The 27,677-nt window shown below is 46.9% G+C and overlaps 1 protein-coding gene across 15 annotated transcripts in view; it reads left to right on the top strand.

Moving 5' to 3' along the window:
- Window positions 1–27,677, top strand: part of LOC308057735 (endoplasmic reticulum-Golgi intermediate compartment protein 3-like) — a 255,789-nt gene that overhangs the window by 2,796 nt on the left and 225,316 nt on the right. For 4 of the 15 annotated variants that reach the window (XR_013925420.1, XR_013925421.1, XR_013925424.1 and 1 more), the window contains 2 exons: window positions 2–121; window positions 12,921–13,998. Coding sequence is in view for 1 of the 15 variants with exons in the window: in XM_080411794.1 (XP_080267920.1) it covers window positions 19–121; window positions 11,685–11,778; window positions 12,921–12,963 (240 nt within the window). In the remaining 14 variants the exon portion in view is untranslated. Of the gene's footprint in view, window position 1; window positions 122–492; window positions 3,148–11,340; window positions 11,779–12,920; window positions 13,999–14,724; window positions 18,409–27,677 lie in introns of those variants that run through there. The other 11 variants (XR_013925415.1, XR_013925416.1, XR_013925418.1 and 8 more) reach the window with 10 other exon arrangements.

Below are 27,677 nucleotides of genomic sequence, written 5' to 3'. Positions count from 1 at the left end.
GATTTGAGCATCGATGCCATGGACGGAGCAGGAGAGCCTCAGCAGGACGTCGAGCACAAGCCGTTTAAACAACACTTGGATAAAGCTGCCAATCGTGTGACTCCAGAAGCAGAGAGACACGGTAAGATGCTATTCTGTCATTCTTGGATGGATGCTCTCACAGCCTTTCCATCACCGTATGCCTGCTATGAGATTCATGGGAACAAGGGACGGCTGAATTCACAGCGTTCTAAACACCACAAACTCTTGAAGAGTTTACAGGACACAAATCTATTACACTGACAGATCAGACAAGCTCCTCTGTGTGTGTGTGTATATATATTATACTCGGTACTTTTGCAAGGCAAGTCTTTGCCTGGTCCCTCTGAAATTGGGACAAGGACTCATTAATGCGTTTCAGGAGCAAAGCTGCTGAGTGAACAGGCTTTTCCTACTAGAAATCAAGCAGCTGCTCTGGCAAAACTTGACGTTGGTTGCATCTTTAAATCCTAGGAGGCTGAGAAACAGGACGAGCTGGTTAGAGGAAAGAGCCTCTCTCCAGGGAAGGCTCCGCTGACTTGACCCTTAAGCCTAAACTTGTGTCTTACTGTGTTTGCTTTGTGTGTGTTAATGCATACCTGATTAATAGATTTCAGTTGATTGATCAGTTACAAGTTGGAGTAAGTGGTCCTTGGCTACATAAACCTCTCCTCTGTATTTTTTGACATGTTACGGCTTACTGTTCTACTTCAATACAAACCGGGAACAATTCTGGTAGTGTTGCAGTCTAACGGTAATACTGCAAGACTTTGTCTTTCTAAAACGTGAGGTCCTTGTTATCTGTTCTGGGAGATAGTGTAGTTTTGTGTATTGGTGTTGCCTTCGCAGGCGTGCAGTGACCTGGCTCAGGAACGGCACGGCGGCCGACCCCTGGCCGCGCGGTCCATCAGCTCGCAGACACCAACGTGGTGGATGGCAAATGGCGTTTATTGCTGAACGACGTGACACTATATAGCCTGGGTTTACAGTGTCACTTCCGTCTGCTGACATCATAAACTAAAAGCTGTTGGCTGCCTGGAGGGGGGCCCTGTGTTTCCGTACAGCGCGAGATCTTCCGGCCGCCAGGCCCTCCCTAGCAACGTTTCCCCTCTCCCTATGTTTAACTCAACAGGCTAAAATAGTAAAAATATTTCCAAAAAAGAGTACAAAGATAAGGCACACTGAGCAATTGGCACTTGGGAAGCGACTGGGGGTAATGGAGTGTAGCTTGGGATACCTGGGGAGAGCCAGGGAGAATCGGGGGAAATACTGACCAGGTACATTTTTAAAGCGGTTGTTGGTGTTCTACAAACACGATGTTGACCTTTTCTAGCTGGCTCTTGACAAAGGACACAAGCCTGTTTAATATACAGTGTCCGAAGATCAGTGTCAGCAGGATTATTGCAATCGGACCTACCAAGGTGGATATCAGGGTGGCTAGCCACGGAGATTGCTTAAATCATGATTCAAACCACCCTTGTTGGGCTTCCCTGTCTCTTTTTCTTTGAGCCAATCTCTCTCTCAATTTGGCCATCGAGTCTCTAACCACTCTGGTGTGGTCAGCATAGAAGCAACATTCCTCTTTCAAGGCGGCACAGAGGCCTCCTTGTTGCATAAACAGGAGGTCTAATCCCCGCCTATTCTGCAAAACAACCTCTGATAGCGAGGAGAGGGATCGTTCCAGAAAGGTGATGGATTTCTCAATTTTTTGTAGGTCTTCATCGATGGCGGCTTGCAGTTGAGACAGGCCTCGTCGCTGGGTCACCAGGGAGGTCACTCCCGTGGCCATGCCGGCTGCTCCCAAACCAAGCAGCGTTGCTATTGTTACAGCTGTCAGTACTTCTCTTTTTTGAAGCCCGCTATTGGCTTCTCCCCAGTAGCGGTACATTTCTTCTTCTGGATGGTATAGGATCCTAGGAACAATCAGAATTTGTACACAAAAGTCAGCAGAATCGTCAAAAATTTTGAGGGACACACAGGGGGTTACTCCTGATCGATGGCAGATCCACATTCCGGGTGCGGATGGGATCACCCATTTACGGGTCTTGTCAACCGCAGCGGTTCTTGCGCAGACAGCACTATCCCAGCTTGCTAGGTCAACATTACCAATACATACACCCTGGCCCCTGACTTGGTTCAAGGTAACTCCTTTCCATGGTGTGTCCCACCTACACTGGGTTGGACTGCTGTCTGATGAATAGTCGAAGGAAGCATCAAGGGCAATGCCCTCGTAGAAGGGGGGATACACGTCATAACATAACCAACAGGAATTCATGAGATCCGGGTTTGACTGATTTAGCGACCGCAAGGTGGCATCTAACGCGCTAAAAAATGGCTTGTCGGGTAAATGGTGAGAGTTCATGTTAGGTTGGCTTGAGGGAACTATCTGCTTGGTTAGTAAGGGATCGGCTGGGGTGAGCATGGCAGTCTGCAAGTTTTCTTTGCTGGTTATCGCTTTTGATCACGACGTTGGGGCCAATTGCTATTCCGCTTTTTACTTCCTGTTTTTTAATAAAAACAGTACCCCCCTATCTGTGCCGGGTTGCCAGTATCTAACGCCCCAAGTTTTGCCGATGGTCCATCCCAGGTCGTTTTCATTGGTTACGTTTAAGAAAATATGTTGGCAGTCACATTTCCCGCGGCACACTGTCCCTCCCAACCCGTTCGGTCTCCTAGGGGTGCAGCTTGTTGGCCCCCAACTGGTCTTAAGAAACGGGTCTGGTTTCGCTGCCTTCCAGCCGGACGCGATGGTTTCACAGCCCCAGCGAGAACAGTAATACTGGTAAGGGACGTTACAGTAAGATCTGCCGGGGTTAGAGCTGGGACACATATAGTACATTATAGTGTTCGAACAGGGGGTTGAGAGGATTAGGTCACGGAGATATACTTGGAAGCTGGGGGGTCCCGGGGTAACTATCCTTTGCAGTATCTTTTGGTCCTCCCATCTCGCCAGTACCCATTCCCACGGCTGATGTTCATACAAGCCGCTAGACGGCGTTATGAACCCCAAAATTGAGATCACACAAAAACATCGCAGCCCCGCCTTGCGGGAGCTGTTTCGCCATTGTCTGGACTCCGCCGGTGCAGAGCCCTCAGATGCGGACAGGCCGCTTGCCGACTCGTCGTCTTCTCTTGTCACCAGGGTATACTGGTTACGGGGGTGTCCGATGATCCGGTCCTGCAGACAAAAACTCACAGTTTTCATTAGTTTTATTCTGAAGGTCTGGCTTGATAGACTTAAGTGGACACCATTTGATTCTGTTATCTTTTCTGACCGCAGCATACCTTTGCCCTGTCAGAACTAATTTCCACCCTTGTTCCCACCCTCCTAGCTCATTTCTGATCATGACCGACGGGCCTTCTTCTAGCGCTCGAGTGGCCCAGTGCTTCTGGGCAGGGCTATTCACCTCGTCTCCCCTGGAGAACTGGTTTAGAGCTAACAGGGCTGTCGCTAATAAGCGTGCCTGGTCCCCTGAGGGAATGGCGTTGGTAAAACCTTCTGGTTTTGCTAATACCTCTAATTTAGATTTCAGAGTTTGATTTGCCCGTTCGACTATGGCTTGTCCTGTGCTGTTACATGGGATGCCGTGTATCAGAGTAATACCCCATTTCAGAGCGAATGCCTGGACTGATTTAGACACAAAATTCGGGCCGTTGTCCGTTTTGATCTGACTAGGGATGCCAAGCCACGCCATGGCTGTTAGCCAATGTTGGATGGTTGCCTTAGCGTCGGTCTTAAGGTGTTGTGTCGCTGCGATCACCCTGCTATATGTGTCTAGAGTTACTGCTAGCCATGCTTGAGGTTTTAGCAATTGGCAGAGCGTAAAATCTGTCTGCCACACCTCGGAGGCTTTAAGACCTCTGGGGTTGATTCCACTAGACCACAATGGTGCTTTTTGACAGCGGGGACATGTAGCTACTATATGTTTTGCGTCAGTGGCCGAGATCCCACATCTCTTTGCTAGCGCTTTAGCTCCGATGTGGAGGGACTCATGTAATTGGCGGGCATCTTTCAGTGTCCACACCCCTTTTGCAGCAGCATCTGCTTTGTCATTGCCGATTTGGAAGAACCCTTTGATTGGGTTATGGCTGTTGACATGGATAACCGATATAGTGCCCTTTCGGGAAAAAAGTGCTTCTTCTAGCATCAGAGCTATTGTGGATGTTGACACGCCGGGCCCTGACATGGCTAAGCAAAGCTTGGCCACAAACATTGAATCAGTTACTATGTCGAGATGTTCTGTTGGGAACAGACCGCACGCCAGCACTACAGCTGCTGCTTCCAGCTGTTGGACGGAGATCGCACGATCGGTCATTTTGACACAGTGCCATTCTCCTCCCGACTGCCATACTGCTGCCACGGCTGAGGTCGCTGAGGATGCGTCTGTGAAGACCGTTGGTCCCTGTTGGGGCCAGTCCATGATTTTCCGCGGGAGGTCAACGTCGACAATAGCTAGCATTTGAGTCCAGGGGGGCTTTGTGGCGTACCGGACTTCCCCCCCAAATCCGGCGAGGGCTATAGCTAGATATTCTGACATTGCCACTGATTGCGTTGGGAGCTGTTTGCGAAAGGGCAGGTATATTTTGGCTGGCTCAATGCCCAGATGTTTTAGGGCGAGTTTTTTGCTTTTCATGATGAGGTTACCGAGGCACTCGACTCCTGGAGAGAAAGCACGTGACGTTTTCCCCAGGACTATCCATTGTATTGGCTGAGCTTTTTCAGGAGGGCCTTGGGCCAGCGCTCCTACTCCCCCCCCTTCCGTGAAATGCACATACAGATCAAGTGGCATAGCTGGGTTCCACCTGGCGAGCATGTTTGATGACACCTGTTGTTCGATAAAGTCGAGAGAGCTTATTGCTTCTGTCGTCAGAGTTTTTTGTTCCCATGGGTGTTTCCTTTTCAAAAGATCGTACAGGGGGGCCATGATTTCGGGAGGGATCAGGACAACATTGCGGAGCCATTGCAAAGACCCCACTAACTGTTGCATGTCATGGAGTGTTTTAACGGTTCGACGGATTTTTATTTGAGGGGGTGTTATATAAGAACTTGTGATTCCCATTCCCAAGAAACTGACACAGGGTCCTCTTTTAATTTTTGCACTCACGATTTCAAACCCGTTTGTCTTGAGGGTTTCTGAAATGATTGTCACCAGGTGGTCCACCTGATTGCCTGATGGTGCGGCAATCAGGATATCATCCATATATTGAATGATAGTCGCAGTCGGGTCATTGCGCCGAACTGGTGCCAGTGCCCGATCCACTGTGATCTGACAGATAGTGGGTGAATTGATCGTTTCTTGGGGCAGCACTTTCCACTGGAAGCGCAAGTTGGGGCGTTGACTGTTTGGAAACACTACAGAAAAAGCAAACCGCTCCTTGTCCGCCTCATGCAGAGGTATTGAGAAAAAAAAAATCTTTAATATCAAGGACAGCACAAGGTTGTCCCTCCGGAACCATGGAGTTCATGGGCAACAATGTTTGAACAGGACCCATTGGCTGGATTTTTTTGTTTACTTCACACAGGTCATGGAGGAGATGAAACCCCTCACCTGCTCGTTTGGGTATTGCAAAGACTGGGGTGTTCCATGGACTAGTGGAAGGCTCTATATGACCTCGTTGTAGTTCGCGGTCAACTAACTCAAGAAGGGCATCCATTCGAGGCTTTGACAGGGGCCACTGCTCGACCCATCCATCGACCGGGTCGGATGATTTCCATGTCAGTCTGATCGGTGGGAGTGGGTGTGCGGCAGTGGCCCTTACTGTAAATTTGTCACTCTGGCTTTTAATAAGGCTAGGGCGTCCCTTCCCAACAGGGGTGGGACTCCTGACATGACGTATGGGAAGAGGGTAATGGTCTTTTCTGGTCCCTTTTCTGTGTGGAGCGTGATTGCTACCAAGTGAGCACTCTTCTGAGCTCGGGTTAATCCCCCGATTCCACCCACCATGGGGTCGTCTTCCAATTTCCAATGCGGGGGCCAGCTCGTTTCAGGAATGACAGTAACATCTGCTCCGGTATCAATCAAAAAGGGGATGCTGATGGTGGTACCATTTAGGGAATTATGGAGGGAACAAATCCCCCACACCACAGGCGGGTTGTCACACCTTACTGCCAGGGCCACCCAGGGGTCTCGCCCCCACCGGGCGGTCCCTGCTGTCCCTGGGATGGAGGCCGGGTTTGTGGGGTCGTTGGCTGGGCCATAAAGTTGGTTGCTTCCTGCGGGGGCAACGGGTTCGGGAGTGACCCCCCCTGTCTGGGGTTGGTGTAATGGGGCCGCCTGACATCCCAAGTGGGAGAGGGCTGAGTGCGGCCCAGGGGCCCCCTCCCCTTCCCGTTTCCCTGCTTTTTAAGCCTGCATTCCTTCGCGAGGTGCCCTCTCTTTCCACAGGCCCAACACGGTCCTTTAGGTCGGTTTTGCGGGAGGAGTGCCGTTGGCGGGTCTCCTGACTGGGGGCAATTAATCATCGCATGGCCTGGTTGGCCACATTTGGGGCATATCATCACGCTAGCCAGTGCACGAACGGCCACTTGGATTGGGGCCAGGTGTTCCTCGCTCACTACATGTTTGATCATGTCTGCGAGACTTGACCCGGGTGGCAGCGATCGCAGGATTTCCTTGGTTTTTAGATTACACTGTTGCCGCAAACAGTCTGCGACAACCGGGCCTTTTGCCTCCGGGGGCAGGGCCGAGGAATCGACTGCTGCTTGGAGGCGATCTACAAACTGTGTAAAACTCTCGCTTTCTTTTTGTTTTATTGTGGACCATGGCGATGGCTTGGCAATAACTCTAGAGGCTGTGCGAATAGCCTCTCTAGCTGCACGGGTGGTTGCCATAACTTCATGGGCCCGCAGGCCCTGGGCTTGGGCTTGGGGGGTAATCATTGTTGGGTCTGTACCCATCAACCGCTGTAGGCTGGAGCCGTGTAGCGGATGATCCGCTCCGGTTACTCGGGCTAACTGCCTCGCACAGTTCTCCTCCCATTCTTGTTTGAACACAATCATCCCCGCCCCGTCAAAAATCAACCTACAGGTCTGTTTTATATCGAACGGGAGCAAATCATCCCCCCCAAAAACTCCATCTATGAGGATGGAGACCATGGCTGAATTGAGTCCTTTGTCCGCGATTGCTTTAACAATCGCTTGTATATCCTTAGGGTTTAAGGGGGAATGGACCCTCTGTCCCCCGTCTGTCGCTAGTGCGTCCGGTGGGCCCCAGTCGGCACGCGCAATTTGTATTTTTCTCCAATCAGTGAGAGGAATTTCTGTCCCCTTATGTCTGTCGTTCCCCGTGAGTGGTGATATTTTGGTCCCTGTACTTGCCAGCCAAGTCTCCCACGCAGCGTCTGAGCCGGAGTCAGAGCCCGACTGACTGCTCTCTTCCGGGTGCTGGTGGGATGTGGTTGGGCTTCGGCCCCTCCCCTTTCTTGCGTAATCGGGCGGTTCTTTCCCTTTCTGCCCGCCCCGCCTCCCGCTTGGGGCGGCGCCTGCCTTATAAGGGCAGTTTTGGGGCGGGTCAGTCGGGGTCTGATTGGCTTTCCGTCCCTCGCTCGTGATCTTTTCCCTTTTTTGGTCGTGCCAATCACTCTTTTCCTTCCCATTCTCCTCCCCCTCCCCTTTGTGTGCGCCTGTTAACTCTAGCGCTCCCCCCCTGCTCCCGCCGGGGGCGGTCTGGCCCCACCCCTCCCCTCGCTGCTCGGCGCCATCTTGGGGCGCACAGGGCGGTGGTTCGGTCCGTGTGGGTCCGGCCTCGGCTCCCGCCTCAGCGCCCCTGGCCTCGGCCGCTGGCCTGCCCCACAAGGGGCCCACCGAGGGTCCTGGGGGCGAGTCGGAGACGGAAGAGTCTTTCGGACGCTGAGTGGGCGCGTCACCGTCCTGTCGGCTTTGAGGGTCGGCGGGACCCTCCTCAGCCGGGGGGCGCGAGGTCTGCGTGGCCGCCCCGACTCCCACCCGCGGGGTGGTTAACAGACAATCCCTGGCAGCTTCCCAGGTCTTCTGCTCGTGTCTCGCTTTCTGGAGAGCCTGGACGACTTTCCCCCACGCTTTCAGATTTTTCCCGCTACCAGTAGCCATCGTTTCGTCGCATAAAGCGCGGGAACATTTGTCCCACGCATCTGGGTGGAGTATATCCACCGGCTGGTCAATGGCCCCCAGCTCCAGAAGTCTTGCAACTGCGAGAGTAAAATCTTTGGGCTTACAGTCGATACCCCACTGCTTATGCAGCTGTAATACGACCTTCGCAAGAGCTTCCATCCTCTCGGCTGGTCTGGGAGCGTCCTCCCCGCCGGGCTGGTCCTGCCGCTCCGGCCACCGTTCACCCGACTCCAGGTGAATGTTCCCGGGTTTCGGCACCACTTGTTGCCTTCGCAGGCGCACGGTGACCTGGTTCAGGAACGGCACGGCGGCCGACCCCTGGCCGCGCGGTCCATCAGCTCACAGACACCAACGTGGTGGATGGCAAATGGCGTTTATTGCTGAACGGCGCGGCACTATATAGCCTGGGTTTACAATGTCACTTCCGTCTGCTGACATCATAAATTAAAAGCTGTTGGCTGCCTGGAGGGGGGCCCTGTGTTCCCGTACAGCGCGAGATCTTCCGGCCGCCAGGCCCTCCCTAGCAACGTATTGGCATGAACTAAACTTGCTGACTTGTTGTAACTCAGATTTAGCTTTTCTGTTCTTAAAGCTGAAAGGCTAAACTAAGCCAAGAGCTGAACAGTGGGTAGGTACGAGACCTTCTGGTGTCACAGAAGTGAGGTGACAGCGTTCTTACTGTTGTGTCACTTAGCAGCCTTTCTGTATTCGGAGGCTGTGGCGTGGCAAATGTAACGTCTGGGGTCAAACCTCGCTTTTTTGTACCCAATTCTCTGTTTCCACATACGGGCCTCCTGCCTTACTTGTGTCGCCAGCCTCCACTGGGATCACTCGGTCTGAACCGGTTGCTCTCGCTCATTATATTATCAACGGAGAGGAAGAGAAACTTGCAGGGAGCAAAGTGTCTCAACCAGGAGAGGCATTTTGAAAGCGATCGAATTGCATTGCATGCAACGAGCAATTTCTTCTGCTGTCTGGAAAAAGGATACGGCGAGTTTGACTTCCACCACGTGTGTGGCAAGTTAGATTGGAAGTGTCCACCCACCTTTGTGAAACTCTCCGATTATCAGTTTCTGTTAGTAACACTTGATGTTCAGTCAGTTATTTAAACGGCAACTACAGCAGTATTGTCTGGTAAAGGAAAAATCACACAGACGTGGGTACCGCTGGGCTTTAGTCATGACTCAGAGCTGGGCCACCACCCCAGCGGGTGGCAGAGAACCAAGGGATACAGCGTAGGTTATACACGCTTATCAGATCCTTAGTCAATGTCTGAAGTTTTTAGGAGTCTCTTTTGGTCCTGTCAGTTCTGTGAATCCATCACCTGACTCTGTCCCAGTTGATTCACCTGCTCGGTTCCAGTCTCTGCCTTGGTTCCAGGCTCCTCCTCGGATCGTGATCTTCTTTCTGCCCACTTTAACTCACACGCTCCTTCAAGCGCGCTTAGTCTTTGAAAGAGCAGTTCCTATTCACATGCACCAGTTTTTCCAAACCCGCCTGTGTTTCTGAAAGCACCTGTGTCCACAGATTGATCATCTGTTGCTTCTCTGTTCTCCCACTGATAAACTGGTCTGGGTTTTAAACCAGCCTTGGATTAGGGCTACACTAGGGACAGGGCCTGGTTCTGCCACTTAGCTGCTTTAGCACTTTAAATTTCTGAGTTAAAAATACATTTTATTTAACATTAACCTTAAATTAATAAAGCATACCTAAATATTATGGAGTAGTATGTGGAGGCTTTTCCTGATCATAGTTACGTTAAAATAGTTAATAGCTTAATGATTTCTGTGGTGGGTTGCATTCTGTGCTGGGATGTCATCTCATTCATTTCCACTGGATGGCGATAGAGGACTGAATTTTTTTTATTTTTATTTTTATTTACTGTTTCGTTTCCTTTTAACATGGGCCGAGTTTTCCAGCGTCATGTGTCATACCTGCGTGCGAGTCGAGGACCATGTTAACAGCACGAAACTTTGCATGTGGGGTTTTATGTGCTGCAGTTTCTTTATAGTATCCAAGCTGTGTGCAGTACCTCTGGGTGCTCTCTGAGACGACTCGACAGGCAGCTACCGATTACATTCAGAAAGCTGTTACTGGTTGCTGGATCTTGAAAGACTCCGTGTGTTGTACAGGTGTTCTTCAAATGGCAGGAACCATGGCTTTGACAAAGCGTAGGAATTACTAAGCTGCATTCTTCCTGATGCTATCTTTTAGTGTAATTACAGGATCAAAACCCGTACTGGTTGAATTCTTAGTTGTACTCTCACCTTGTTTGAATGTTGTAAGCTGTAGAAAGTAAGTCTCATACAGTGGTTTAAGAACGGGTATATTTTTCTAAAATTTTTTATTTGCTTGATCATAACTACCATGAAGTGAGGTTAACGATTGATTTTCATGCATATTTCATACTTCCTAATTAAAATCTCTTTTTTTTCTGTGGCTAATACAGATGTCTCTAAATACTCACTTCTGTCCACCTGTTACACCTCCCAGTCTCAACAAAGAGGGTCCTATCTTTTTGTCACCTCAGCAGTGTGTGACTTATCACTTGCCCTGGCCTTAGTTATGCAAGAAGCCGCCTTCCCGAGGCTCGTAGGAGGGTGGTGCGGCGGTGCCTAGACGGTGAGCCTTGTAGGGCTTTTATAACCCAGCAGACTTGGTCCTGTCCTTCAGGATTTGTGAGTGGAACAGCCTGGTTTTAAGGGGCCTCTTCCCATAACAACCCATGTTTCTGAAAATTTTAGACATGCAGTTCCTTGGCTCGCTTATTCAGAACTCCAAAGTTTACAGACCTTTCACATTTGTTTTGGGAAAGCAAAGGTCCTGTTTGAGTTTTCTGGAGGCGTGTCTTGCCCTTTGGCAGGTTTCAGCTGTCACCAGCTCTCATCTCCTCTGTTAAGACTCCCTCTGCAGCCTTCTGCAGTTAAGAACGTATTTGTGCCCCAGCTGTACTGTGGCCGCGCATTCAACACACAGGTGGCACAGACACTTGCAGAATTGTAAAATCGTGACAAAGATAGAAATTCCTTGGAGATTTCTAGTAAGCCAGTGGTTAATGTGTGTGCGTTGTCAGCATCGTTGTACTGGAGAGCTGAGTGTCAGTTTTCCGCTTGGGAGATTCCCGCTGTGATTTAGTTTCACAGCAATGTATAACTGTGTTCCCTACGTATCTTGGGACAGGATTATGTGCTATGCGCTGCTGTCTGCTATTTAAAATGTTCTTTGTGTAACAGGTCCTGTATCGGTCGCAATTCGCTGTTTGGGTCTGCTTTAGACAAAGTTTTAACAAAGCCTTTGTGCAAGTAACATCTGATCGGCGCTCCGGCAAGGCTTACAGGTGGCTGGTTCTTTCTGTGGAGGGTGTTCTTCAGGTGGCAAACGCTGCTCTGCTTGTTGATCTTATTTTGCAGCTCAACAGGCCCTGTGCATTCTTTCAGGTGAGCTTCGGGTGCAGGATGCGCAGATTCTGATACAAAATCATTTCCTTCACGTGTAGAACAGTTTCTGTGCGTAGAGCAGAAGTACAAGGTGGTGTTTCTAGACGTGCCTCATCACTATGAATCCTCTTTTGTCTTAGAACTGGGGAAAGAAGAAGAAAAGGTGTTTGATCCAAATGCTTTGGATGCCGATCGCTGTGAAAGCTGTGACGGGGCAGAGTCAGAGGACATTCGGTAACCTTTACATCTTCTTAGTGCTTGAATCGGTACAGTCAATGTGGCATACGTGTTGGGGTTTTTTTTTCCAAAATGCCTGTGAAGGTCCGTGCAGTGAAATCCTCCTGGGCACCTGTTCAGAGAATGGTGAGAGCTGTTGTGTTTTAGTACGCCTGTGCTGCACTCACAATTGTTAAGAGCGTGCACAGTTAGGTTGTCTGTTTTGTCTGCGTGCCTGTTTGAGGGCAGTAGCACAAAGATTGTATCTTAGCAAACAGAACCTTTTCTGGGATTACTTGGTGTCCAGAGGGGAGCTGTGTAAATTATTTCACTGTTCTGTGAGCTGTCTCGGAATAAAACCCAGTTATGGCTTTGCCTTCTCGTTTCTGCTGCAGGCTTTGCATCCTTATGGGAGCAAAGACCAGACACCCATCACTCACACAAATGATGGGTGTTATTCGGTGTTTCTCATTCCTTCTACCTGCAAATTTGTGTAAGAATGGATTCGTGATAGTCCACAGGTTCTGGACTATCCTTTGCTATAGTAATTTAGTTTGTCACGTCTGTCAAGTTGCATCCTTCCCCAGAGATGTTTCCATCTTGAGGGATTCATGATTCCAGCCTTCAACTTTTTGTTTTGTCCAGCACAACATGGAACAGAGACAGACAATTGTTTTTTCTGGTGAGCGTGACAGAGACTCTGGTGAGTCCAGAGGTAGAAGAGCAATGAAGAAAGTTTGCCATTAACCCTGCCTCCGATGTTGCCAGTCTTTCCCTAAAAACGGAGGAAGGGAGGAACAGAAACAGGTAGATGCTGTGTTCACGTGGGGAAGTTCCAGGCTGCTCAGAACTGTGGGAGACTTCCCACAGAAACAAATGTCATTTCTGCAGCAAATTTATTTGCCAAGGATGGACTTGGCTGTCTGAACGGACAACTAAAGCCCTCTTCAGAATTAAGCGCTGCATTGAAGCAGCTTGCGTCCTCGTGCCAAAATCTCAAAAAGTACGTCAGGAAACTCAAGCTCCTTCAGGAGCATTAGATCACCTTTCAGTGTCCAGTTCCTGAAGTTTGCTGCTTTGAAACAAAATCCACCGGGGATTTGAGTCCTGAGCTGGAGTGTCTCTTTATCGCTGTAAAGATGATGTTTGTGCTCTTGCAGGTGCTGCAATACTTGTGACGATGCCAGAGAAGCATACGGGTGACGAGGCTGGGCCTTCGAGAACCCGGAGAGTGTAGAGCAGTGCAAGAGGGAAGGATTTAGCCAGAAAATGGAAGAGCAGAAGAACGAGGGCTGCAGAGCGTACGGTTTCCTGGAGGTCAACAAGGTGAGAGATGGGTTTTGCCGTGAGCCTGTTGCATGGTGGTGATGAGCGTCAGAAGGCACAGTCGGGGCAGTCTGCTCTTTTTTCCAACTTTAAGTGTTCACAGGACTGTAATAACCCCTGGGCTCTGCGAGGTACTTGTGCCTGTAGGGGGGTTCAGTAGGAGAGTCAGGAAAAGGGTGGGAAGGGGCAAATTCCCTGTTCCATGAGGTGGGCTGGCTGGAGAAGCTTAGCTTTTTCTACCATCTAGCTAGTGAGTCTTTTTACCGAGGTTTCTGGAGGGGGAGAGGCAGCTTCTTTGCGGTGAGGTAGTCCCACCTGCCCTTCTAGTCTCAAAACAGAGACCACCGGCGGGTGCTGGAGGTAACAGTAACCAACAACTTGTCAGCAGAGGTGCTGGGGGGAGTGAAATGTTCCCTTCTTTAGAAAACCAGTGGAAGCAAGACTATTGGAGTTGTCATGGTTGAAGATGCTTAAAGAGATGTTGTTTGCAACTGGTGCATGAAAATGTAGTACAAGATACGCCAGATGACTGTGTCACTACCCTGTCATTTGGCAGGTTACCGAGCTCGAAACACTGGGACGTGCAGGTTACGTACCCAAGTACATTCTAGCAGTCAGGCCCAGGGTAATTTTTTTTTACTACTTTATTTCAAAATCTGGAGGTTTTTTTTACATCTTTGTGTACTATTCCTGGAGGCAACATTCTTTATTTCTGAAAAACAAAACCAAAACCAAACACACCCCGCCCTTTCGCTCATGAAGCCAGACGTCGTGTTTTGAATATCGTGGGTGCTGAACCATTACAGGACCCTTTGTCACAAAGCGTGATGAGCAGGAAAGATTCAAGGGGGAGTGCTGTGGGTAGCAAGGGTCCAAGGGTGGGTGGGCGTCACTAGGGAAATTTCTGGGGGCCATTGTCACATCTCCATTCTCATCGGGTCCGCAGTTAACATACGCGATAGGTTTGCGCGGACATTCAAAGGTGTAACGTAGCGTGTGAGCTTGATGCGTTGAAATCTTCCAGGGGAGGGTGTGTATGATTGCTAGCGAGTGTCAGGGAGGACTGACATCTAATATCCATATCCTTTTCATATTCAAGGTTAAAACTTGAATAACCTTTGTCTTTCGGGGGATTTTGGAGTGTGTGGGGTTTTTTTTGGCGGTAGGTTCAGTGCTTTATTTTTGAACACGGCTTGTTTTCATGGATGCAGACATAGGACCGCTGTTGTTTATTGTATTAAGGGTTTTCTTACCCTGCCTGCTCACCCTCCCAGTTACTTTCTCCACTCCGTTTCTGTGATACCTTGTGATACCTTTTGATATTTCCTACAGCAGCAGTTAGTTCCCTCCCGGTAGACTTGATTCCTTCTTCTCATTTTTATGTCCACTAAAATACTCTGCATAGAACAGTTGTTGTCAACATCGGTATGTGATGGTGGCTTTCCACATGGCTGCCTGTGAGGAAGAGGGGAAATTCATATCTCTTTTAGGACAATATTTGCTGGTATTGTCACCCATGACAATGAGTTGCTTATTGTCTATCTTATTCCGATAAAAAATTTAAAATCCAACCGCCGGTATGGCTGCTTTGTTTATGTAGATTCAGGCTTTTTAATGAAAGATTACTGTCTCCCGCAGGTAGCTGGAAATTTCCACTTTGCACCGGCAAAAAGTTTGAACAGTCTCATGTACACGGTAAAGTATTTTCTTTTCCTGCTTATTGTGACCTTTAGCTTCCAAGTGTTTCAGACCGTTTCCTTTGAACATCTTTGCATTTGCTATCTGTGGTAACAGCAGCACTGCTTCAGGGGGGAGGACATTGGTGAAATTTTGTTAGAGATGTTTAGAACTGTATCGGGAACGAACAGAAAAGTGTTTTCTGAAGGTGCTGCCACATGGGTCTGGGAGAACATGGAGGAGAATGTGTCTGGGCAGTCTCTCGGCCTCACTTGTTCTACAAAACTTTGCTGCCCCGCTGTAAACAACCTCAGGTATGGTGTTGGGTCCGGGACCTGAATATCAGTATCTCTGGAAGGGATGTTTTGGAGAAAAGCTCTTGAGAATTTCAAGGCAATTCAGAACTTTCAGAGTAAAATTTCAGTCGTGAAGGACTTCGACTTCCTCAAGTATATATAAATACACAGTGGCTGGAATGACAGTGGTAGTTTACAGAATCGTAGAATGGTTTGTGCTGGAAGGGACCTTTAAAGGTGCCCTAGTCCAGCCGCCCTGCATGAAGCAGGGGCATCTTCAACTGGATTGATTTAAAGAATCATTCACCAATATTCGAGTGAGTGGAGGTTATCTTTATTCTTTATTGGCGATCGCTCCACCAAAGTCGTGCACCCCAAGGGGGTTTTTCAGTCCCCTCTTTATACAAGCAACTCAGACCTATTCATTAACTTTCTGGGAAATCGTTTACATATTCATTACAATTCGAGGAACTTACTTACATAAGCTAGTGACCATGATTTAAGTCCTTGTCTTTGCCACGCTGTATAAACAACAGGAACTTGAGACCAGACAGCCTTTTTAAAGATGACAAATCCAAGGACTTCGCAATTAGTACATCCCTCATGTTAGCAATAAGGGTCCTTGGATGTTTCCCAGCGTTTACATAAACATAATTACATCATCCTTTAGATAAGTGGCACATCATTCACCATTCATTCCCCCCTTTTCCAGTAACTTTTGCAAATTCTTTTGCAACTACAAAAAATCATTATGCCTTATGATCATTCTTCGACAGCACCAAACAAAACATTGAAGTAATACACATAATATTCCTAAAACTATTACAGTAAGTATTATAATAAAAGCATATTTTAACCATTCCAAATTAGGTAACCAGGAAGTCAGTTTGTCCCATATCACTTTAAAACTCTATGATAAATCATCTTTAGTAATTTCATGCAGGATCTGCACCTTGTTCCGTATCTCATGGATGTCTGTTTAATCATTCCATCCATCAGACTGGGAACAAGTATTTTGCCCTGGGTTTCCAGGACATGCTCCTCCTGTCTTGTTTGAGCTTTCCAATGACAGTTGTTATCACTTTCCATAAATATTGTGGTGGTTAGGCTTAATATTTGTAAGTCGAATCTGGGACCCAACTCATATATTTTATTATCAAATAGGCAATATCCTCCACCGTAGTCTGGCTTTTTCCAAAAGTCTGGCCAGGTAGTCCATTTGTCATCGAGATAATTCCAGTTTTGGGAGGCCACCCCATACAGGGGTGTTACCAAGCCTCCTTTAGGAAGAGAGGTACGTATCCAGCATTCCTTAGCTTTCGTAGCATTAACGATCATTTGCAATGTTTGAAGACTGGTATTGTTTACCCATGCTTCAGTTTCTAATATTTCTACAACAGTTACAATTAAGATCAGAATAACTTTACACAAATGTCCCTGATCCTTTTTGACAGTCCGTTGTGTCTCCGGAGATTTCTTTACGATCTAAAGAACCGTAGTCCCGTGGGTCCTGCCAGGGTGACAGCCCATGATTTCTCAGGAGCCTTCTTTATCCAAGAGTAGTGAATCCAGGCTGGTTATTCTCTTATCTTGACGGCAGTGAAGGTTGTCGGCAGCACCTGATAGGGTCCTTCCCACTTCTCTTCCAAAGGTTTCCCTGAAAATGTCTTTATATACACATAGTCACCAGATTTAAAGGAACGGACTGGTTGATCCAACCCTCTGGCCCTTGTTCCCAATACTTGTTTATTTATAACTTTTAATTCTCCCTGGAGGGTCTTCACATATTCACACAAATATCCCTCCCCTAACTGCCATGAATCTTCTCTGGCAAATTGTAACTGGTACGGTCTCCCATATCATACTTCAAAAGGGCTCAAATTCTCCTTCGTTCTCGGTTTAGTTCGTATTCTTAATAATGCCAAGGGAAGAGACTGTGGCCAAGTTAGATTTGTCTCTTGTCCTATTTTCACTGTCTGTTGTTTAATTAAATGGTTTATTTTTCCACTTGCTTGAGGCCTGTAAGGGGTGTGTAATTGCCAATCTAATCCCAATACCGTACTCACTCGTATTATTTTGGCACAAAAATGTGAGCCTCTATCAGAAGAGATTGTTGCCGGAACCCCAAAGTGGGGGATAATTTCATTTAACAATCCCTTCGTTACCTCTCTTGTTTTATTTGTTCGACAAGGGAAAGTTTCTGGCCAACCTGAAAACGTATCAGTCATAACGAATAAATACCGGTACCCCCCTTTTCTTGGGAGTTCGGAAAAATCAACTTGCCACTGTTGTCCTGGATAATTTCCTCTACTAATGTTCCCTAGTTTTATTCTGTTTGCTACATTGGGATTATTACATTGTTTTATGACAGTATATAAGTTTCGCCCTATCAATTTCTGATTTAGACTTTTATATAACATACCAGCTCCCCAATGAGTCTTATTATGTTCTGTGAGGGCTGTGGTCCATATTAAATTGGGTGGTACCACTATATGGCCATCTGCCAAATAAGCCCACTTATTTAATTTTATTTTACCATTCATGTCCCGAATTAGCTTTAGGTCTCCTTTAGAATAGTTTGGCTCCTCATCTGTACTTAGAGTTTGGATTTTACGGTCTGGTATTAAGGATAGTTCCTCCTTTCCTACTTTCTCTGCTGCTCATCTAGCCTCATGGTCGGCCAGGCGGTTTCCAATTTCCAAACCAGTGCCTCAATGGGCCATCTTACGTTCTTCCTTCCTGGACGACCCTCTTATAACAGAGGGGGCCCTTCCTCACATCAAGGTCTGGCATGGCACGTGTTCCCACCGCTCAACGCCTACTGGGTTGCAGCCAGCAGCAGAGCTCAAGATCCTTCTTGGTGGCAAACACAGAGGCCAACCCAGTCTTGCCGTTGATTGTGGTAGGAGGCACCTGACCAACCTTATTCCTTGTACTTCGTTGTCAATGCAGAGTTTCATCTGCACATCCCATAACAAGTCACCGTCACGGCAAAACACACAGATTTACATTAGTAGAACTACTACAGAGTGTATTTTATCTCAGTTTTTGTGCCAATACCCCCCACAGCCCTGCTGACCAAGGGATATTGTTTTACCTGAACTAGGCAGGCCTTCCCTTATCATTTTTACTGTAACAGGGAAAGCATTTTTTTTTGCCTTACCTGGAATTTATTTCCAGATTTACCTGGTTAAAGATTTCTTTTACTTCGGGGAGGTCCTGTTTTCCACTTTTCTGTTGAATTAAAGATAAGCTCAAGATTTCAATCACTTGATCATTTTAAACTTTTGGTTTCATTTCTCCTTTTTTAAATGTCTAGATGTTCTAATAAATCTCATCCCAACAAAGATTTTGGTGAATTTGGCATTCTTGTTTGTTTTCTTAGTTTGTACTTTAAAGGTTTCAGGATGTTTTCCTGGTGGCCAGCTGCTCCCACAACTGTAACAAATTCCTTTCACTGAAGTTTAACATCAAATAAGTTGGTTTTGTATTCACTAAAAATTCCACCTCTTTTTTTTCTAAATCACGATTATCTAGTAACAATCAACTTGAACCTTTATCTAGTTCTGTTAGATCATCCTGATAAGTCTTTCACAACCAACTTTCCAACATCTAAATTTCCCCATCAAAGATTCACCTTTATTCTCCTGAGACCCACTGCCTGCCCTAAAGGGGCCGATACCGGTCCTGTTGTGCTGCACGGGGTGACACTGTCAGGTCCTTCTGCTCAATTGTCAGCAACAGCAACCCCCTCCTCCTCACCATCAGGATTCGGGGCAGGAGATGCTGTTCCTGCTCTGCAGGTTACACAAGCCTGCCTCTGCAGCAGCACTTCTGTTTTAACTCTTTCTCACCCTGAATGCAAATCTGCTCCTTGTTGCTTTAAGTCTGTGTTATTACATATCAGCCTTCGCAGGCAAATAGCAAACACCCTGCCATGCGTCTAGCAGGACTCAGCCGCACCTTCGAGGGGGTACGGGGGTTTGTACAAACTCACCCCAATACTTTAACACTTTCACAAGGTCTTTGATTCTCCACCCCCCTCAGGTTTTACATACATTAGTACAAGTTTTATATCTTACAACGTGTTTCATTCTGTTTGCTCCACAGAAGGAACCGCAACCTGAGCTTTTTAACACAAAAATTTCAACAAGAACATCTTTCTAGTTTAGGTCTCAGGTTTTTTTCCTATCCTTTTCTAGAGCCATAATCAAAGATCAGGTGATGTTAATCCCGCACTCTTTCTAGTGCTAGTACCATAGGATCCCGAGGGGGTACTAATCCACAGTCCTTTTGCCACTCGGGTTTGTCCTGGAGCACGAAGAACATGTCTGTATACGATACTTCGTCCCATTTTCCCTCTATTCTCAGAAACGTTAATTGCAGGAGAGTGTTATAATCTAACGTTCCTCCCTCCTGAGGCCGTTTCGCATCACTCCCCAATTTATACAAAGGCCACCACTGATTACAATATTTAATCAATTTCCTTCTATTTTCGGTGCCACCCTGTCCTACGACATCCCTCCAATGTTTTAATATACAACCCAAGGGCGATTTTTCACAGGGCTTACTCCTTCCATTTCCCATTTCGCAATTTTAGTTACTTTGTTTTTCTCCGGCCGCCTTTAGCCACCCAAAGTCGGAAACGCGGATAGAGCTCCTTACTCGTTTCGCACTCAAACGCGTGTCTCAAGCACTCTTGCACTCGCACTCAGTCAAAATAATTAAGCTATACACGGAAAATCAAAACGCGCATCTCAATCACACCATTCACACTCTCCGGGCAGCCCGCAGTCACACAAGCAGTATGTTATACGGTACCGTGCACTTATGTACAACTTTTAGGAACACTGACAGTTCACAGAGTATGCATTTCAATGAACAATTGCCAAAAAACAAACAACAAAAAAACCCCCAAATTTTTCCTGGTCTTAAGCAGAGTGTTAAGTTTTCCGCTATTTGCCTAGAATTACCAGAATGTTATTATTTTTCAACATACATTTCATAACTCCAAGTTTTGAACATGTAACAAGACAACACATAGAACAAACAAGACACAGAGCGCTATTTCAGTTGTTACATTCTAGGAATTCCCCAATTCTTAAGACAACTTAAAGGAAGTTTTTAGCTTCCCCCCCCCTTTTTTTTTTTTTTTTTTTTTTTCTTTTCCGACGCAAAAGTTTCCCTTTTACTTTTGCTGTGAGGTCCCTCTTGTTCCTGTGAGATTCCGCCTTATTCCGTCCCGCCCCCCGCTTTCCGTCACGAGGCCTCTGGGCTTTTAGGAATGGCAGTAACCTCGGGTTTGCTCGATCTGCCCTCAAGATCGCTAGCGGCCACCCCTTGGTCAGCAAACCCCCTCCCAAGGTACCTTTCCTCCTGGGGACTACGCTGCGCGCCGGACGTCTCCGTGCGTCTCACCAGCCGCCCCGTTACTAAACATACCGTTTTATCCGCGGATCCAGGGGTTCTCTTCTGCTCCCGGGTGAACAGCTGAGAAGAGGAGGCTCCTCCGAGGAAATCTCCCGGGGCGCGCCTGGGAGTGTCCGCTCCGCAGCTGGTCCCTCAGCCGAGCAGAAATCCTCCTGGCTGGCTCGCCAAAACTGACGTGCGGAATTAGACTCTATAACTCGAAAGTTATAAAGTACGTATGTTTATTGCGCGCAGATGCACGGGGGATCGCTCCTCCACAAGCGTGCATGCCCGAAGTGACAAACCATCCCACATTTATACAATGAAACAAATGAATATTCAATTAACGCCTATACATATTCGTTACCTAAACCTGCTTACTGGTATGTTAATTAGCTTATCAGTCCTTTGCCTGGAATGTGGTGGTCTTGCAGGTTTGTAGGTGATTCGTGTCCTTGCGACCATCTGAACTTCTCCAGCAAGACTTAGCTAGATAACATTGAAATGTCCCTCATCCTTTTCTCATCCTTTTTATAAATAGCCCCTTTATTAGAGGAAGAGGGGCAGGCGTCTCCTCAGAGCTGTGTGCCTATGTGACCAGACACCGCACCCATGACCAGTCACCGTACCCACATTCCTTGAGCAGACATATACAATCACGATCGATGTCCATTGTCCCCATTTCACACTATTTCTCCATACCACGTCGAGTCGGGGGGCCTTTGGGGCCCTGCCGGCTCGGGTACAGAGCGGGGGGGGGGGTGTCTGATCCCTTTGCTAGGCCGGCAGGCCAGCATCAATTTGGGGGGCCTTTGGGGGCCCTGCCGGCTTGGGTATGGGGGGGGGGGGGGGGGCAGTCCCGTCCCCTTGCTAGGCCGGCATCGAGTCGGGGGGCCTTTGGGGGCCCCGCCGCCCCCGGGTGCCCGGGCAGCCGCCGCGGCTCTGCGCGGGGCTTTGTCTTTCCCCCAGCCGCAGGCCGGGGCCGTGGCAGCGGGCTGGGGCAGGGGCTGCATCGGGGCCCGCGGTAACGCTGTCGCAGGGGGCGGCTCAGGAGCCTCTTCAGCCCCTGCGAGCGGGCAAGGGGAGGAAAAGCCGGCGGTGGGATCCTCGCCCCTCGCCCCTGACGTGCGGAATTAGACTCTATAACTCGAAAGTTATAAAGTAGGTATGTTTATTGCGCGCAGATGCACGGGGGATCGCTCCTCCACAAGCGTGCATACCCGAAGTGACGAACCATCCCACATTTATACAATGAAACAAATGAATATTCAATTAGCGCCTATACATATTTGTTACCTAAACCCCGCTTCGTATGTTAATTAGCTTATCAGTCCGTTTCCTGGAATGTGGTGGTCTTGCAGGTTTGTAGGTGATTCATGTTCTTGTGACCATCCAATCTTCTCCAGCAAGGAGACTTAGCACTCCCTTCCTCTAGATAGCATTTGAATGTCTCTCATCTTCTCTCATTCTCTTTTAAATAGCCCCTTTTGTTAGAGAAAGAAGGGCAGGCGTCTCCCCGTCTCCCCTTTGTTAGAGGAAGAAGGGCAGGCGTCTCCTCAAAAACTGTAGTTGTCTCCTCAGAGCTGTGTGCCTATGTGATCAGACACCGCACCCATGACTAGTCACCCTACCCACATTTCTGAGTAGACATATACAATCACAGTCGGTGTTAAGCGTCCCCATTTCACACTATTTCTCCATATCAATCCCCCCTTTTTATTAAATTAATTAAATTCTTTTACTTAAGCAGTCTTCCCGAATGATATAAAGCATCATACATAAGTGTTACCCTTTTAAACACTCTCCAGACCCACAAATATAACATAATGGTTAGTATTAAGGAAATTCCTAAACTGATCAATAAGATCACAATGGGGTGTACCATAGTGTTAAGAATTCCTGTTGCAGAAGGTGACCAGCCAAAGAGAGTATTCCACCAATTACATCCTGTTCTACCTTTTTTTTAAAAAAACTTTCTTGATCCCCTCTATATCATGATGGATCATAAGAATAGTTTCGTGTCCCTTTTCTTTGGTTTCTTCCAGTATACGTTGTAAAATCTACATGTTTTAATAGTTCTTTTATACTGCTTATATTTAGTCCTATGGGGGTAGGAATTATCATCTGTGATAGGGTAAAGTTAGATGTAAAACTACAGATACAGTAATTTGAATATTGTGCAGTCTCCTTTACCTCCCCATCTACAGTTATTGTGTTACACTTAAGTTCTCAAACACGCACATCCCTTCCCTGCATATATAATTACTGTTTTCAAGTTTGCATTTGGTCTGGCCTCGAAATGGCATATTTTCTGATCTGTATCTAAACAAGTATCCTGAGCCATTATAGTATTGCTTTCACAGAGGAAGCCCTGCTGCTCTCGCATAATACAAGATTCTAAATCTACTGGTTTGCCACTTGTCGCCTATCTTTCTGGCCCATGTTCTATGTTCAAAAGGATATTTTCCTAGGCATATTATAAAGATGGGCTCGGTTAAGGTAAAATTGTGCCAGCATTCCCGTGAATTAAAGCACATGGTTGTATTTAGAAGGGTAAATTCCTTATCTACCTTTCTGACATTAATCAGGGTGTCTCCTGAAATCTTGGTGTTATCTTTTTCATTATATGTTTGACACCCTACTTTTATCCTATCTCCTAATTTTCCCCATAATCGGTCGACTTTGTGTACATCCTCCCGATCCCATTGATTCTTTTGGTACACCTCATTTTCAGAAAAAAACACCATAGCTAGTTTCGTCTTTGAGTCCACCTTTCCCATTATTCCAGTGTGTTTTTTCTGGGCATGGTTCCAAGGCCAGTTATCAGGCTCTTGGTTGTAGGCGAGAGAGAGGGTACAAAAAACCACAAATGGTTTAAACCCACTACTGATCATTTTAAGAATCTAAACGTTCCTCATATATACATATAAAATCTGTTTTGATCAAAAATATCTTTGTTTGAGTTGGGGCTTACTGATAACAAATTGGGCAAGACTGGCCACTGGCTCAGTCCCAGACTCCTTTGTTCTATATTGTTTGTTGTGGTGCCCTTCTCATATGGTGGATCCACAACCGCTCAGGTTCACTTACTTGCCACCCACATTGTTCCCATTTGTCCGAGTAAATTTAAGTTTCAGTTCTTTTTTATCTGGGGTTACTTTCCATGAAGTTGCAGGGGCTTTCTTGATCCGGGTATGGTGAATCCAAGAATTCTGTCCCTCAACCTTGATTGCAGTGTAGGTGGTGAGTAGGACTTGAAAAGGTCCGGTCCACTGTGGTTCCAGGGTTTTATCTGCAAAACACTTAACGTATACATAGTCCCCTGGTCGTATATTGTGAACAGGTCCATCCAGACCCCTACTACGTGTTCCCATCACATGCTTCTCAATTCTTATTAATTGTTTGTTTAGTGCCACCATATAGGAAGTCATTGTTTCTTCACCAATCTGTGAAGACGTCCCCTTTTGTACCCCATAGGGTCGTCCATATAAAATTTCAAATGGGCTAAGCCCCTCTTTTGCTCTTGGTCTAGTTCGAATTCGTGTAAGAGCTAATGGCAAAGACTGAGGCCAAGTTAGATTTGTTTCTTGACCTAGCTTGACAATCTGTTGTTTGATTAGATGATTCATCTTTTCCACCTGGCCACTCGATTGTGGTCGGTATGGGGTATGTAATTGCCAATCTATTCCTAGATGGTGGCTGATCTGTTGCACTATTCTGGACACAAAATGTGGTCCTCTATCCGAGGACATTACCGCTGGGACTCCAAACCTAGGTATTATCTCTTGGAGCAGTATTTTGGTCACTTCCCGGGCTTTAGCAGTTCTGCACGGGAAGGCTTCTGGCCAACCTGAAAAGGTATCTGTTAGTACCAATAAATATCGATACCCCCCTTTTTTTGGAAGTTCCGAGAAATCAATCTGCCAATGTTGCCCTGGAACATTTCCTTTCCCAATTTTTCCCAACTTTGGCCCCTTGGTAATCTTAGGATTAGTCTGGAGACAAAGATCACATTGTTGGGTTACTTGTCTAATAGTAGTATACAAATTTCGTGCTATTATGTTTTTAGTGAGATCCTTATATAGAGCTTCTGCCCCTCAGTGCCTTTTTCTATGTTCTTCCCAAACTACTGACCATACCATGTAGGAAGGAATCACTATTCTCCCATGTGAGATTACAGCCCACCCTTCCTCATTATATGATCCCTCTAGGTCAGAAATCAGTTTGCGATCTTCTTTAGTATAGTCTGGTTTACCTTCTAGAGATATTTGTCCATCGGGTATTAGCGCACCCTCTACCTTGATTGCTTTTCTGGCTGCCTGTTTTGCTTCCCTGTCCGCCAGTTCATTTCCTCTTTCTAATTCTGTGCTCACTTTCTGGTGTGCCTTGATGTGCATAATTGCCACCCTTTCAGGAAGCTGGACTGCATTTAGGAGTTTCAAAATTTCTTCTGCATGTTTGATGATTTTTCCTTGGGAGTTTAATAGTCCCCTTTCTTTCCATATTGCTCCATGAGCATGTACCACTCCAAAGGCATATTTAGAATCAGTCCAAATATTTATAGGTTTTCCCTGAGCTCTCTCCAGAGCTCGAGTAAGGGTTATGATTTCAGCCTTCTGTGCCGAAGTGTCAGCTGGTAGCGGTCCCGATTCTATCACTTCTTCAGAGGTTGTAACAGCATATCCGGAATGTCGCTTTCCATTCAGCATATAGCTGCTCCCATCCGTGAACCAATGTTCAGCTCCATTAATAGGAACATCCTTGAGATCTGTCCTACTAGAATAAGTGGCTTCGATTGTTTCTAGACAGTCATGATCGACTGATTCGCCAACATTCCCATTAAGAAACGAGGCCGGATTGACGATGTTTGTAGTCATGATCTCAACATCATCTTGTTCCACCATTATGGCCTGGTATTTTAGGAATCTCTGTGGGGAGAGCCAATGCCCCCCTTTTGTTTCAAGGACTGCAGACACTGTGTGGGATACTAAGACAGTCATTTTCTGGCCCAAGGTAAACTTCCGGGCCTCCTGGATGTTTAGGATGACAGCTGCTACTGCTCTCAGGCAACCAGGCCACCCTTTTGCAGTGGCATCCAGCTGTTTAGAGAAGTATGCCACTGCCCGTCTGTATGGTCCCAAATCTTGTGCCAGTATTCCTAATGCCATTCCCTGTTTCTCATGGGAAAATAGGAAAAATGGCTTACTCACATCAGGAAGTCCTAGTGCTGGTGCCGACATCAAGGCTTTCTTCAGTTCATGGAAAGCTCTGTCTGATTCAGCATCCCACTGAAGATCCTTCTGATTAGCTGCTATCAGGGAATATAATGGTTTAACAAGCAAGCCATAATTACATATCCAAAGCCTGCACCATCCTGTCATTCCCAGAAATGTCTGCAGTTCCTTTACAGTTCGTGGTCGGGGGGCTTGGCATATGGCTTCTTTTCGGGCCTTCCCTAGGACCCGTTGTCCGGCACTGATCTCGTACCTTAGGTATGTGACTTGTTGTAACACCACCTGTGCCTTCTTCTTAGAAACCCGATATCCTTGTAGTCCCAGAAAGTTCAGCAGGCTCACAGTCCAAATAATACAAGATTCTTCGGTTCTGGTTGCAATAAGAAGATCGTCTACATATTGTAACACTTTCCCTTCTCCTGACGGTGGTTCCCATAACTCCAAATCCTTTGCTAATTGGTTTCCAAAAATTGTGGGGCTATTTTAAACCCCTGTGGCAACACCGTCCATGTGAGCTGGGTCTTTCGACCGCTTCTGGGATTTTCCCATTCAAAAGCAAAAATTCTTTGGCTGGCTTCATGGAGAGGGAGGCAAAAGAAGGCATCTTTATGTCTAAAACTGTGAACCAAGCTAGGTCAGGTGTCAGGGTGGTTAGTAAGGTATAGGGGTTAGCTACTACAGGATACAGATCCTCTGTTATTTTGTTAATGGCCCTTAAATCTTGAACTATCCTATAAGACCCATCAGGTTTTTTAACTGGGAGGATAGGTGTGTTAAATTCTGACTCACATTCTTTTAGTAGTTTTAATTCTATGAATCGCTCTATATTTGGACGAATTCCTTCCCTATCTTCCCTTTTCAGTGGGTATTGTTTAATTCTTATCGCACCCTGTCCTTCCTTTAATTTTACTATAACAGGTGATGCATTCTTGGCACGTCCCAGTATGTCAATTGCCCATACTCCGGGATATACCTGATCAATAATTCTGGTATCAATTTCCCTTTTTATAGGAGTACTGGCCAAAGATAGGCTCATAACCTGTATGTATTGGTGATCATTTACTTCCAGAGTAACTTCCCCTTTTTTAAATTTGATTGTTGCCTCCAATTGTTCTAATAAGTCCCTACCAAGAAGGGCCTTTGGGGAATTTGGCATTCTTGTTTGTTTTCTTAGTTTGTACTTTAAAGGTTTCAGGATGTTTTCCTGGTGGCCAGCAGCTCCCACAACTGTAACAAATAATTATTTTTTTACTGAAGTTCAACAAATAAGTTGGTTTCGTATTCACTAAAATTCCACCTCATACCCATTCCCTGCCCTAAAGGGCAGTTACGGGTCCTGTTGTACTGCAAATGCTGCAGCAATTGGGGTGACATTGTCAGGTCCCTCAGCTCAATTGTCAGCAACAGCAACCCCCTCCTCCCCACCATCAGGAGGATTCCGGGCAGGAGATGCTGTTCCTGCTCTGCAGGTTACACAGGCCTGCCTCTGCAGCAGCATTTCTGCTTTAACTCTTTCTTACCCTGAATGCAAATCTGCTACTTGTTGCTTTAAGTCTGTGTTATTACATATCAGCCTTCGCAGGCAAACAGCAAACACCCTGCCGTGCATCCAGCGTGACTCAGTCGCACCTTCGAGGGGGTACGGGGGTTTGTACAAACTCACCCCAATACTTTAACACTTTCACAAGGTCTTTGATTCTCCACCCACCCCCGCCTCAGGTTTTACATACATTAGTACAAGTTTTTATCTTACAACGTGTTTCATTCTAGTTGCTCCACAGAAGGAACCGCAACCTGAGCTTTTAACACAAAAATTTCAACAAGAACATCTTTCTAGTTTAGGTCTTAGGGGTTTTTCCTATCCTTTTCTAGAGCCATAATCAAAGATCAGGTGATGTTAATCCCTCACTCTTTCTAGTGTTAGTACCATAGGATCCCGAGGGGGTACTAATCCACAGTCCTTTTGCCACTCGGG

The sequence above is a fragment of the Falco punctatus genome (assembly GCF_963210335.1).
Source record: "Falco punctatus genome assembly, contig: scaffold_29, whole genome shotgun sequence".
Lineage (NCBI taxonomy): Eukaryota > Metazoa > Chordata > Aves > Falconiformes > Falconidae > Falco > Falco punctatus.
Note: the sequence above shows the minus strand (reverse complement) of the source record. Positions and strands in the feature narration are given on the sequence as shown.